Source organism: Protopterus annectens, chromosome 3.part1 (genome assembly GCF_019279795.1).
Source record: "Protopterus annectens isolate FY-2018-M chromosome 3.part1, PAN1.0, whole genome shotgun sequence".
In the NCBI taxonomy this organism is placed as follows: Eukaryota; Metazoa; Chordata; order Ceratodontiformes; family Protopteridae; genus Protopterus; species Protopterus annectens.
The window spans coordinates 1,787,583,263-1,787,597,602 of NC_056732.1; the positions used below are offsets into that span (position 1 = coordinate 1,787,583,263).

Here is a 14,340-nt window from a genome sequence, read left to right on the forward strand (position 1 = left end):
TTAAGCCACTTAACAGTGTACAATAAAGTGGATTGTCCGGACTTGCATTTGTGGTCATTTTGAGGCAGTTTTATCTGTTTCTAAGTTTTGTTTATGAGGTCATCTTTTCTTTTTAAACAATTAATGTTTGTTTATTTAATAGCTGTATGAGTTTCATCCATGAGTTATAAGAAGTAGTAGTTCTAGTTGTTCTTTCCTTGATCATGAGTAATTCTAGATGACAAACTTTGGTTATAATAGTAAAAAATTCTTTTGTCAGTAGAGTCAATTTACGTTTTCAGTTCTTGGTGACTATGTTCCTTCCGATTGATAAGATACTCCAAAGAAGTGAATAATTTATCTTTTAAGCACATGAAGGTAATGAAGTATTAAATAAGATTAGTGATTTAGTTAAAATAAATGTATCATTAAATAGAGCCTGTAAAAAAAGATAATTTAATTCCAAAATAGTTTAATTACATTACATTCATAACTCGTATGTTGCCAATCTGTTTTAATGTTCAACTTCCATCTCCAACATTTAACATTTCCCTTCTACATTAATCCCATTTTATGTGGAGTGATAAATGCTTTATGCATAAATTTCCAAGAAAATAGTTTCCACTTAAAAGATTAAGTGGTTTGTTTAGACAATGGTACTATCATTTCTTTTTCATCTTCACTTGGATAGTAATTGTCTACGGATTTAAAATAATCCCAATAATTTTCTTTACAATATTCTGTATTCTTTTTAGTCTTCTTATACATTTTTGATAGATGCCTTTTTGCTGAAATATGCTGATACATCAAGATGGTTAGAAGGTCAATAAATTTAGAAACAGCTTTTTTATTGATGCTTGCATTAGATTTGCTTTCTTCTCTGTTGAGTGTCTACAATTTTGAACATCCAACTACATTTCATTTTTAAAGTTAGATTTTTTAATATAAAATCTAGAGAATGTAATTTATCCCTATTCATCATCTGAACTCAATATGCTAGAATGTTCTCTTTAAACTTAGCCATTGTAGCTACATTAAACATGCATATATTGTTTTGTGTAAATGCTATGGGAAATGTTAAAAATAACCATACTTTATATTCTGGATTCTTGGAAATAAAATGTCTAAAGTTAATTGATATCCTGGAGATATAAGATCAGTTTATTAGTTGGTTTTTATTTTCCAAAGTATATTTTAATAAAGAAAGAAAGTTATTATATGTTATCATATTGTGGTGTGTGTATATATGTATGTATGTATGTATTTATTTATTTATATTTATTTATTTATTTTTATTTGCAGTTTGTTAACCAGGAAAGTCCATTGGGCCAAAATGAGCCCATTTTTAATGGAGGCCCGGGGAGAAAAGCTCCATATACAATTATTACAAAGCTCCATATACAATTATTACAAAGCTCCATATACAATTATTATAATGATTTAATGATTAGATTTTAAACAAATACTCTCTTGTATGTCTTTCCATTCAGCATTATAATTATTATTTGTCCAGAGAGTAATTGTCTTTATAATTGAAGATAATAGTTTTACTGTGTGACTTTCTCACTTTTTGTTTTAGTTTGTTGGGATATTTTGCAGTCACCCTAATGATAATGGACATCAGCTGGGTATAACAGTCCTGTGTTTTTTATGCTTAGTCAAACAATCTGCTTTTGCTGTGCTGATGAGGTCATAGCAAGGCAGAACTATGCATATCCACAGCTAGCCTGGTTTGGCTTTATTGACCTGAAATTGTCCATTGAAACGACTTAAAAATAAATAAGTCATGGGCATTCAGACTTGCCATATAGCTGAAACACCTGATGTTCACAAGGGTCATTTGCATATATTCCATGTGCCTCAAGGTTTGAGAGGTCACTCAGTGGAAGTTCTAGCTTGGCTCAAGTTTTCATTTAGTTTTTACTAAACAGTAGTATTAATGCCTTGTTTGGCAATGAGTTTTAAGCTGTGCCTTCAGCACCAGGCATTGATTGGTTAACATTCATCATTCGCTGAGGTGTTTCATTGGATGATACCGACTTTTAAACACTGAACCCAGCTTACCTACTTGGATCTAAAGAAGGCTTGAAAAAGCTAAAAGCGCTTGCCCATTGTTTACATCAGAAGGGTTCTTCAAGTTTATGTTCGTTTTTTCTGTTTTTATGACATCCAAATGTTTTAAAGCTGTGGAATTACAACGCCACTTGACTTTTACAACAGCAAAGCTCTATATTTCATATATTGTGGCTTCAACATGGTAAAAGCCTGTTATTGAAGCTGTTGTTTTGAAGCTGTCTTTCTGCCATTTTGGTCATTTAACAAGTTTTGAATACTCATATGAAATACTAATACCTGTGGTGCAACACTCTTCCAATATTTACATTGTATTGTGTTCTGCTGAGTGTTCTTTAGTGGAATTCACTTCTTTTTCTGGATTTGACTTTTGTTTGCTGTGTATTCCGCACACAGTTTGTAACAGCAGTTTGTATTGAGTCACTACTTTTTTACTGCCTTTTCCACGCAATGTCTCTAGATTTAATTGGCATGGAAAGAAAGAAGTTAGCGAAGGCTTTATGTCTGGCACTATTAATCCGCTGATTCAGTTGAATCTTGCAACAACTGAGTTTTCAGTTGTGGAAACTGAAAAGGTTGTCCTAAACTTTGAGTCTATTTTAATACAGTTGAAAATGCAGAGTTTAAGCTAAAGAGATTACAATGGCAACGTTTCCATATGGAAGCCGGCCTACATCATCAGGTTATTCCTAGAGGTCTCAGGGTTAGATGTATGCCCAGTTATGGAAACACCTACCCTGAGCTTTTGGCCAAATGGCAAGCAATTAATATACAGACAACTTTCAGTTATATGAAACTGCTGGTTGACTTTTTCAAACCTCAAGAAGAAGAAATGAGCACCTTGATAGAAGAGAAACAAAAAGAACTTGAAAGTATGAATTTGTCTGATAATAACTTCATGAAATTGGAGAATTTACAGGATAAGCTAACAGCATATGAAGTTAAGCTAAAAGGCATTAAAAGTCAGAAATTAATGAGAGGCTTTAATGATATACAGAAAGGCCATTTATCTGAATGGCCTAAAGTCAGAAACTTCAATGAGCATCCACGGAAAGAAGATAGAAATACTGAGTAGAGAGGTACAACTCTGCACACTAATAATAATAACCATAGATCTCAAGATCGTTTGGTTAGTGCACAAGTCCATCACATGGACAAACAAGAGCCTATAGTCAGAACAGTCCTGAATGGGAGTATTGTCACCAATGAAAATGCTTGTGTTATCGAACAAGAACATGACTCAGATGCAATTATTAATGTCAATAATACCAGTCCTTTTAAAAGCACTGGCATCAATAGTCATCCACTAGGAACAATACCTAAGAGAGGAGCACAACATGTTACCATCACAGAGCAGCTCCCAAAGTCTCTCGAACAGGGAGATCTGTAAGCAGAGAGAGAAAGAAAAGAAAAGTAACACAATAAATTCTTTAGTGGTCAATATATCGAACATTCAACTCACTCACTCTCAGATGGATCTGTTAGAGAAAGGTCTCAGCTTTATTCCTCCAACCAGATCTACACATGATGAATTGGCACTGGACCTTAGAATGTTTGGAAGGAATCTTTTTGGGGATGGAAATGATAAATGTCCCAATAAAGGTAATATTATGCTCAAGAAACCGAGCATGTTTGTTCCCCTCAACCACCCAGCCATGGATTATTTTATTTATGCCTGTGAAGAGGAGTTAATGCGAGCAAGAATGTCTCAAAAAGGGAAACAGTTTTTCAATCTAACTAAAGAAGAAAATCAGGCACTTAAAGAGCTTAGAGAGGAATGATATTGTGGTTAAACCTGCTGACAAAGGAGGAGCCATAGTGTTAATGGATGCAATGATGTATGTCCAGTGGATGAAAGAATTACTAAGTGATCGAAAGACCTATTCCTTAATTAGTAAGAATGAACTAAATATTATGAAACGGAAGATCCAGCAGGCTCTTTATGACATGCTATTGCAAAGAGAGATTAATGAGCATTTCCATGATCTTTTCATCACTGAGCACCGCACTGGACCAACTATCAGTGGATCACCAAAAATCCATAAAGATCTTAAATGCCCACCTTTAAGACCAATTGTAGCTGGTAGAGGATGGTTGATGGAATCTATTTCTATGTTTATTGAACAAGAACTAAAAAAAAAAAAGATGCTACCTAGGGCCTCCACTGTGATTAAAGATACAGCTGAGTTTCTACAACATCTGTATATAGCTCTAGAACATCGTGATGATCTTGAGAGTCTGCTATTGGTAACCCTAGACGTGAATAGTTTATTCACTTCTGTACCAAATAATTATGGCATTGAAGCAGTAAGAGAATTTCTAACTGAAAAGAAGGTAGAATCACGTTTGATATGTGATCTTTTGGAAATCGTGTTGGAGTACAATGTGTTTACCTATGACAACAGCTACTATTGGCAGAGATGGGGGGTTGCCATGGGCACGCCCTGTGGCAATAGTTATGCAAACTTGGTTTTAGCCAACTGGGAGAGAGCTTGGTCCAAGGATGCTAATAAAATTTGGAATGACCAGATAATTCTGTACAATCGGTTTGTGGATGACACCTTCATTGTATGGAAGGGCAAAGAAGAAGATTTAAGAAGCTTTAACTTCCTGTCACAGACCACTACTTTCCTGAAATTTGATGTAAAAACATCTAGAGAGATGATTGACTTTCTGGATGTGAGATTATCTCTTGATCCGGGGAAGGGAATAGACACTTGCCTCTATAGGAAAGCTATGTGGCGACGCCACATGCTTCATTTTTCCAGTATGCATCCCAGGCATATTTTCTCTAACATTGTTGAAAATCAAATTGCAAGGATTTCAAAGCTATCTACAGAAGAGGCAACCTTTCTCCAGGAAGAAGACAGGCTTATTAATAATTTCAGCCAACGAAGATATGGAAAGAGAAGTTTAGAACTAAACAAGACCAGAATTAATGACATACGTAAAGGAAAAGGGAAACCTTTTTATTCCTCTAAGGTCAGAGAAGGTGAAAGTACACCATCCCTAGCTATAACTAAAAGAACATCTAACTTAAGGGTCAATTTGACTTGCACTATGAACCATGATAACGCATGCCAGGTGATCAGAAAGTTCTGGCTGATTCTAACTTCGGATAAAAAGTTAAAAGGGATAGTTGGAGATAACCCAAGTTTCCTTTTCAAAAATAAAAAGAATTTCAAAAGGATTTTATGCTCAAATGATGGGATATGTAACAACTACATACATAATAATTCATCAGGAACAAAGAAATGTGGCGTCTGCAAGGTCTGCAATGTAATCAATTGTAGCAACATATTTAAGCATCCGGTTACTAAACAGACATTTGTTTTTCATGGATTAGCTAATTGCCTAACCAGCAATATTGTTTACATAGCTACCTGCACTTCCTGCACAGCATTTTATGTTGGAAAAACTAATATGAAGCTAAAGGAAAGAATTATCAAACATGATTCTGATATACATAACAGAAAGGAAACAAATTCTCTGTTCCTTCATTTACGTGAGCATGAGGGACATAGCTTTGTTTTCATGGTCATTTCAAAGATACATTTTACTTCCAGAGAAGGAGACCTGACCAATCTGACTGAGAGAGAGGAAGCCAAATGGATAATGCGGCTGAGGGCAGATAACCCCCCTGGCCTTAATGGCTGTGTTCCCTTAAAACCTTTTCTTAAAAATAGGCGAGCAATGAGTTATGCTCACTTATGACCTGTTTTCATTGACAGAAACCCTAGGTATACTGACTTAGGCTCTGATGTCCCAAATAAACTGTTGAAATGAAATAAAAAGAACTGCCTTAAATGACCATGTTTATTTTATTTCATTTTGTTTCACCTTTTTCTCTCAAATCTTGGCTTTTATGCAGAGATTGTTCTTTTAACCAGAACCTACTGAAAAGATTTTACTAATATTCCTTCTGAAAATATGTCTGAGTCTGTCTTAGAAACGTCAAACTGTCATGTTGTTTTAAATAAGGAGTTTTAACTTCAAGCTATGGAGGTGTGTACCAATGGACTAACTTGATTGGTTAACATTCATCATTCACTGAGGTGTTTCTTTGGATGATACCAACTTTTAAACACTGAACCTAGCTTACCTACTTGGATCTGAAGAAGGTTTGAAAAAGCTGAAAGTGCTTGTCTATTGTTTACATCAGAAGGGTTCTTTACTTTTATGTTCGTTTTTTCTGTTTTTATGACATCCACATGTTTTAAAGCTGTGGAATTACAATGCCACTTGACTTTTACAACAGCAAAGCTCTATATTAAATATATTGTGGATTCAACATGGTAAAAGCCTGTTACTGAAGCTGTTCTTTTGAAGCTGTCTTTCTGCCGTTTTGGTTGTTTAGCAAGTTTTGAATACTCAGATGAAATACTAATACCTGTGGTGCAACACTCTTCCAATATTTACATTTTTTTATTCTGCTGAGCGTTCTTTAGTGGAATTCACTTTTTTTTCTGGATTTAAAAATAAATAAGTCATGGGCATTCAGACTTGCTATATAGCTAAAACACCTGATAATCATAAGGGTCATTTGCATATATTTCATGTGCCTCAAGGTTTGAGAGGTCACTCAGTGGACATTCTAGCTTGCCTCAAGTTTTCATTTAGTTTTTACTAAACAGTAGTATTATGCCTTGTTTGGCATTGAGTTTTAAGCTGTGCCTTCGGCACCAGCCATTTTTTTGTTAGTCCTTCCTGTTGGCTGTTGATGTCTTGGGGAGATTCTATGACTGGTCTTAGTTTGCGGTCATCTTCAAACTTGGTCAGCCAGAGGCCCTTGACATTAGCCTTGATTTCCAAGACATAGATGGCAAAAAGGAGCAGACCCAGCACAGAGCCTTGAGGGATTCCACTAGTGACTGGCCTCTTTGTGAAGATGGTCTTCTCTATCCTAACTTCCTGGGTCCTACTTGAGAGACAGCTGGCTTTCCAGCATGTACCATGTGGTTTTATGCCTACATCCATGAGTGCTCAAGAGGGGTATTGTATCAGATGCCTTAGCCAGATGAAGATAGGCAATATACAGCATTTCACCTTCATCCATTGTCTTAGTGACCCTATCAAAGAAGTCCACAAGGTTAAGTAGTCATGATCTGCACTTGACAAAACCAAACTGAGTTAGATACAGAGTATAAAGGTTGCTTATGTCCTTATTAATAATTTCCGTGATAGTTCTTTCCATGGTTTTGCATAAGAGACTAATGAGACTAGTTCCTGGGATCCATTGATGACCTACTCTTGTGCAGAGGATGGCCATTATAGTTCTCCATTTGCATGGCAGAAAGTCTATCTGGAGGCTATAATTAAACAGTGATTCCAGTGGTACTGTTAGGTGCAGGGTTTGCCTCTCACTTTCAAATGGAAATTGTCTAGGTCTGATGCAAGGACATCTAGCCTAGTATTTATCTATGAAATCTGGCTTTATGAAACTTAATTTGCTCTCTTAATTGTTTGTTTATTTAGACTTATGCGAATGTTTTCATCATGCTGGGTGTAGCACTTCCTAATCTTGGTTTTGCCTTTTTTCTTTTGTTGTACAACTGGTTTCTGGTTGGATTCCATCATAGTGGTTTGTTTTTTTGAGTTAGTTCTGGACTTATTTGTAATATGCGCAGCTGTCTCTCTGCATTTATTGACATGATTGTATAAAGTTTCTGTGAACAATTCTGCGTAGGCAGCTGTTTCTCAGAATTTGGGGGATTGAAATTTTGACAGGTTATCACATATTAGTAGGAAGTTTGCTTTAGAATAGTTCCTAAATGTTACAAGGTTACTTGTCACAGAACTGATTTTTATTATGAAGTAGACAGCTTTGTCATCTGACCGTACCAGAGAGGACATTACACTAGGAGGGTACAGCATTCTCCCACATTTGCAAGTATGAGGTTCACCATGGTTTCACCCCTACTGGGCTTATGAATTATATGGTCCAATGTGTTTGTGTTTATAAAGTCCACGAATCTGTGGACGTGTAAGCTTGGGGTCATCTAGGTATCCCAGTTTATAGTGGGGTAGCTATTCACCCATGAATATGGTATTGGGTTAAATTTTTAGGGCCTCCAGTAAGTTCAAGTATGAGTTATGGGTTACTTGGGTCATAGAGGGTGACCTATAGTTTGCAAGGATATGATATGGGACTTTGCATGTGGAAATCTTGACATGGAGAAGTTGAAGTGTGTCATGCTGCTTAAGTAGACTTGAGGTGAGCTTGTTGTTGATATAGTTTGAGGCACCTCCATCTTTGGTCCCTACCTGTGCAGTAGCTGATGTGAGTGTGTGGCAGGCATTGTAGCCCTGCACTGCCAGGATGCTCCCTGAAGCTTTAAGATGCCACTGGCAAACTGAAACAACATCGGATAATGTTAGAGAGAAAGGAATTCCAGGCAGACTGTACATCTTCTGTTTTATTTAAACAAGAAATAGCTGTATTAAATTATCACTTATGACATAGGCAATCACACATTTATTTAAATGCAAACAAACAATATTGACAAAATCTTAGTAGCAAGCAATTATACATCACTTATAATCTATCAAATCACTGTCAGTCAAACATAACATGCATCATTCAAATCCTGCCTTATTTTAAACCTCATTCCTCCCCTGTATGTATTGTTCCTCTAAATCCCATTTTCCTGTATAATTTGCTCCTAACCTTTTCTAAATATCCCAATTCCAGTTGTTTTATCTCTGTTACTATATTCGCTATTTCTGGTTTAGACATAGATTCCCTTTTTCTGGAAAATGCTTTTTTGGCAGCCACCATAATTAGACTGAGCAAGGCCTTACTATGTCTATGCAATTCCTATTCTGTATCATGGCTCAAAAAATAATTTCCCTAGTTAAACCAATTTGCTCACCCAGTATCTCTGAATGAGTAGTCTTCATGGAATCTTATAAGTCTGCCAAGTCATTACACTCCCAGAAAATGTCGCCAGTTATCTCTTTCTTCAGAAAACAAACGGAAAATAAAGACTTCAGTGACCACTAGGAGACAATGATTTTAGCGCTTTCTTTCACAATTTAATGTCGTGAACTTCTTCAGAAAAAGAAGAGACTTCCCAAACTCTTCTTTTATATTACATAAAAGGAAGTGATGTCATCAATTGAACATTATAATCGTGAAACCATCTTTCTTTATATATAAAATAATTGATATGTAAATTTAAACATTTAAATATATATATATATATGTTGTATGTTAACAACCTTAAAAATAAACTTATCGTAAAAACATTTTCGTGTAAAACAGTTTAGATCTTGTTGTACTCTCATTGTATTTGCTTTCAACAAAATTCAAAGACTAGTGAATAACATTATTATAGAAAAAACAATATTTAACACCAAGTCTATGTGTCTCTTTGATGTTGTTGTTTTTTTGAAGTTGTTGTTTTTTTATATATACACAATGAAAGTCCATGATGTCATGTTGGATTGTTCAGGGGATTTTGTATTAATTAATGTATGTTTAACTTAATATACATAGTAAATACACTAGAATCGACATCAACATGACATCATGGACTTTCATTGTGTATATATAAAAAAACAACAACTTCAAAAAAACAACAACATCAAAGAGACACATAGACTTGGTGTTAAATATTGTTTTTTCTATAATAATGTTATTCACTAGTCTTTGAATTTTGTTGAAAGCAAATACAATGAGAGTACAACAAGATCTAAACTGTTTTACACGAAAATGTTTTTACGATAAGTTTATTTTTAAGGTTGTTAACATACAACATATATATATATATATATTTAAATGTTTAAATTTACATATCAATTATTTTATATATAAAGAAAGATGGTTTTACGATTATAATGTTCAATTGATGACATCACTTCCTTTTATGTAATATAAAAGAAGAGTTTGGGAAGTCTCTTCTTTTTCTGAAGAAGTTCACGTCATTAAATTGTGAAAGAAAGCGCTAAAATCATTGTCTCCTAGTGGTCACTGAAGTCTTATTTTCCGTTTGTTTTCTGGTTTTGGTTCTACAAATATTATCTCTTTCTTCACTATCATACCTCCACCGTTTGCTGTCTACTTGAGGAAAAATTATCCGGAGTCTACTTGGGGTAAAATATCTATGTAAACATTTCCAAGCAAAAATCCTAAATCTTCTAGATTTTGTTGTGTATTTGGGAGACAAACATATATCCCCTCCCATTGTTTCTTTGTGAATTGTTTATCCAGTCTCTTTCTCCAAACTTTTTTAACCTTCTCTGATTGATTTTTATAGTTGTCATGCAATATTTTATATGCTGTACTAATTATTCATCTTTAATGGCAGCTTCTGTTCTAGATTCTATTAAAAACTCAACCAGTGCTGGTCTTTCATTTAGGACCCCCTATTTCTTTTTCTTTACCTGTACATCTTCTTGACTAAGTTCTGCTGTTTAATTGCAGCTCTTTTTTATTAAATACTTTTTTGCCAGCATTTGTGTGTTTTACTTTTCTCTTGCCACATCATAACCAATGCTGTTTTATGATATTCTGTTTAGGTGATATCCACTATATAATATAGTCTAAATACTTCTGATCTTAATACTATTGTATATACACAGGAAAAGCTGAAAACTGCTGAAACTATTCTAAAGCACAGAATTAACAATCTAAATGAACACCAAAAGAAGCAAGAACAGCTTATATCTGGTATCCAGGTAAGGAAATCAGCTTATTTTTGTTTGTTTACTGCATGAAAAGCATATCAACTGCAGTTTGTGTAGGCTGGTGTTGGTGAGCAAGGTCACCTGTCACAAAGGGTGCAAACAAGGGACCATTGCCTGGCAGCTGGCACAGAGGATAGTCTGATAGTTTGTGCAAAGTATTAAGGCTTTGAACTGTTAAAGATAAAGCACATGGTTTAATTCCCTCAGACTTTATTTGTCAACTATGTGGCCTTGAGTATATCACTTGGCCACAGAGTGATTTGAGACAATTGAAAATATGGGATAGGCTTATTAATGATATCAGGGACTGCATGCCTACTGAATATATTCAGGTATCTGCAGTTTTAGCTCTATAGTTCTTCTGACCCTATATGGCAATATTTTAGGTGTTCCTAGCAAAGTGTCTCAAAGGTTGCTGGCTTCTGAAGTGCAGATATTTCTAATGGTACAAATTCAATGCAGCCAGTAAAACAAAGCTCAGGTAGGGATCTGGACTTCAAAACAAGACTATGTCTGCTGATGTCTCAGGTTATTCATTTCAGTGCACATAAGTGCTCATTGAGAATGTTTTTCTTCTGCATTACATAAAGGTCACTCAGATGTGTTTCATAGTTGTTTTGATTATTTCATGTGCACCAAACACTCTTGCTATGTTTTTCCTCCCTTTATTGTAAACTGTTTTATTTTTTGTGCATAAACCACTTCAAAGTTGCATGTCTCCTTGCAAAAGACATTATAATCATCAGGACAGACTATCAGCCAGCAGTTCAGTTTATATTAATTTTACTTTAATTTTCTTGATTTCTGTATCTTGTGAAGATGCTATAAAGTAAATGTTTTCATTCATACATTCCATCTCTGATATGTGCAGTATCCTACATAGGTCTCTGAGTGCAAGGTAAAGAATAAGTCCTGGAAGGAATGGTGGTCCATTGCAGGACCACAACATTGCTATCTGCAGGTCCCCTTCTATGTCCACTGCAGAGCTTACTGATTATCGAAATCAACTCAATAAATTATTCATCATCCCTAATACTGTTTATATAGGTAGACAAAGAGTACTTTTTCATAATATCATATTAATATAAGTAATACACAAAAACAAATGGGCCCTGCAGGAATCCACAACCTTTTCCCCATTGTTGCACATGAGGTCCAGGTGCCACTTCAACAGAGTATATCGGAAGCAATACTGTGTTGATTTATGTTTGACTGTGCAATTGCCATGTTAAGTGAAAATGTATTTTGATTTATATTTTATTTTTTTACCAATGTTTTTACTGCTTGTGGGAAGAACAGGATAGCTTGTAGACAAGAAGATTTATTTGATTCATATTTTCTTATTTTACCTCTAATTTTCACTGTTGGTTGTTAGAAAGGGATAGTTTTAGACAGGCAAGCTGTAGCCATCCCAAGGTGCCTAGTTGGCTATGAATTAACACAGACTGTAGACAGGATAATCCAGAGCTTTTCTGAAACAGTCGTGGGCTGGTTTGTAATTTATTGATTCTTAATGTAAAAACAGGTATGACTGCAAGTGATGTAAAGGAATTCCAACTTTTGTGTGCCTTTTCACAGTTGGTATGGTCAGAACAACAACTTTATTGTACTTAATTTAATAGTTAGTTGTATATTGTCTGTGTGATTTTTCTCACAGACGTTGATTTAAAATCTCTTTGAATTCTGTGGTAACTGATTTTGGTTATCCTTTTCATTTAGAATTCTTTATTTATTTGCAGCTGAAAATGTGTTCCTTAAATGAGTTTGCCATTAATGATTTGTTAAAGCATAATTTTCTTGTACAGTGCAATAAACATTATGTATATTTAAAGATAACAGCAGATAATACAGGTGATCTGTGTTGCTCATGTTAAAAGTTGGATGATTTGCAGAAGTAAATCAAGACTTACTGCTGACGATTGTACTTGTGAAATTTGCACAACTTGGAGAACTGTTGTTCCATATATTACTGACTGTACTGATGAGATAAATAATGTGAGGCAAAGAGAAAATAGATTACATTTAGGAAAGGAAGTGTCTATTGTCAGTAAAGATCACTTGACCCTTATTGAACAAGATACCACTGATGACTTTGGAATTCTAGATACAAATATTCAGTAATCTGAGAGTTCAGAGTGTATAAAAGAAAATAGAGGAAGATGTTCACAACAAATATCAAGAAAGAAAAAGAAACTGATTAATGTCTGTAAAGCAAATAAAATAAAATACATACTAAAAAGGATGCTATTTTGTTGTATAGCACACAGATTAAGGGGATGGTTATTCTATTCTATCAGAACACATTCAGTCTACAGAAAGAAGATATCGTTTTTCGAAAAGGGAAGGTAGAAAAAAGAAGCAAGGTGCAGGTGGAAAGGAAGACATCAAAACTGAACATGGAAGGATTTAAGAACATTATTGTAAGAGAAAAGAGGAGAAAGACAATGTTGATAACATGGTCCAAGTTGTGGAAGCCAGGTAGATGAGAATTATATGCTTACAGGGGCATGGTTTGGATGGCAAGCTAAAAGCAGCAGAGTTCTTGAGCTCTGCCATCTTCATTTTTTCCTGCCAGGATTTTTTATTTACGTTCACCAGCAAAGACCTGAAACTACTAAAATCAGATTCTGGAAGTTGGAAGCTACAAGTAGGTGTAATTTATAAGCTAAAATGTTCATATTTTCTTGTTAAAGTTTTAAATAGAAGGGACATTGAAACCACATTCACAAAGGAAGATGAGCAGCTCCAAATTTTCTCAGCAAGAAACTGCAATGAAGAAAGAAATACAGGCAATCCTTACTAGAGTTCAAGACTTAGTGAGTAAAACAGACAAATGAAACTTAAAAGTGGACAATATAAAAAAAGATAACACCAAACAAATAGCCTTATTAAATGAAGCCTTTAATGAACAAACCACCCAGATTGCCGCTTCGGAAGATTTTGTAACAGATATAGACTACAGATTAACATTAATAATTAATAATTAATAAGATTAAGGGCTCAGTCCTTTGCCCCCTGTTGTTCGGCATCTACTTCTCAGAAGTACAGGCTAACATAGGAGGACTATGGCTGACAAAGTTTGCAGATGACTGCAAACTGGGAGCCATAGTGGAAAGTACATCGGACACAGATATCCTTCAGAGGGGTCTCACGGAAACTGATAGCTGGTGCCAGAGCCATGGCCTGAAGTTAAATGCCAAAAAATATATAGTCATACCCTTCGGGAAAAACAAGGTAACCCCAAGCTACCATATAGGTGGCAATCCACTAAGCACAGAAGAGGTTATCAGGGACCTGGGGACCCAGGTTGATAGTAGCCTTTCTTTTGACACTCACATTGCTAAAGTGGTTAGAAAAACCTTCTACATTGCCCACCTGATCATGAAGGGATTCACATCCAGATCAAGTGAGGTCATTGTTCCCCTGTACTCTTCACTTATCAGACCAATGATCGAGGACAATGCCCCATTCGGGATGTATCTCACCCGACACCTGCAACAATTGGAGAGACCCCAAAAGTTCCTCACCAAAAGGATAAAGGGACTCCAAAATCTGTCATATGCTGCCAGACTGAAGAAACTCCAGCTCTATTCAGTCGCA

The 14,340-nt window shown here is 35.3% G+C and overlaps 1 protein-coding gene across 1 annotated transcript in view; it reads left to right on the plus strand.

Moving 5' to 3' along the window:
- Positions 1-14,340, plus strand: part of LOC122798672 (nuclear factor 7, ovary-like) — a 275,562-nt gene that overhangs the window by 56,711 nt on the left and 204,511 nt on the right. The window contains exon 2 of the mRNA XM_044067765.1: positions 10,636-10,731. Within this exon, the coding sequence (XP_043923700.1) occupies positions 10,636-10,731 (96 nt within the window). The remainder of the gene's footprint in view (positions 1-10,635; positions 10,732-14,340) is intronic.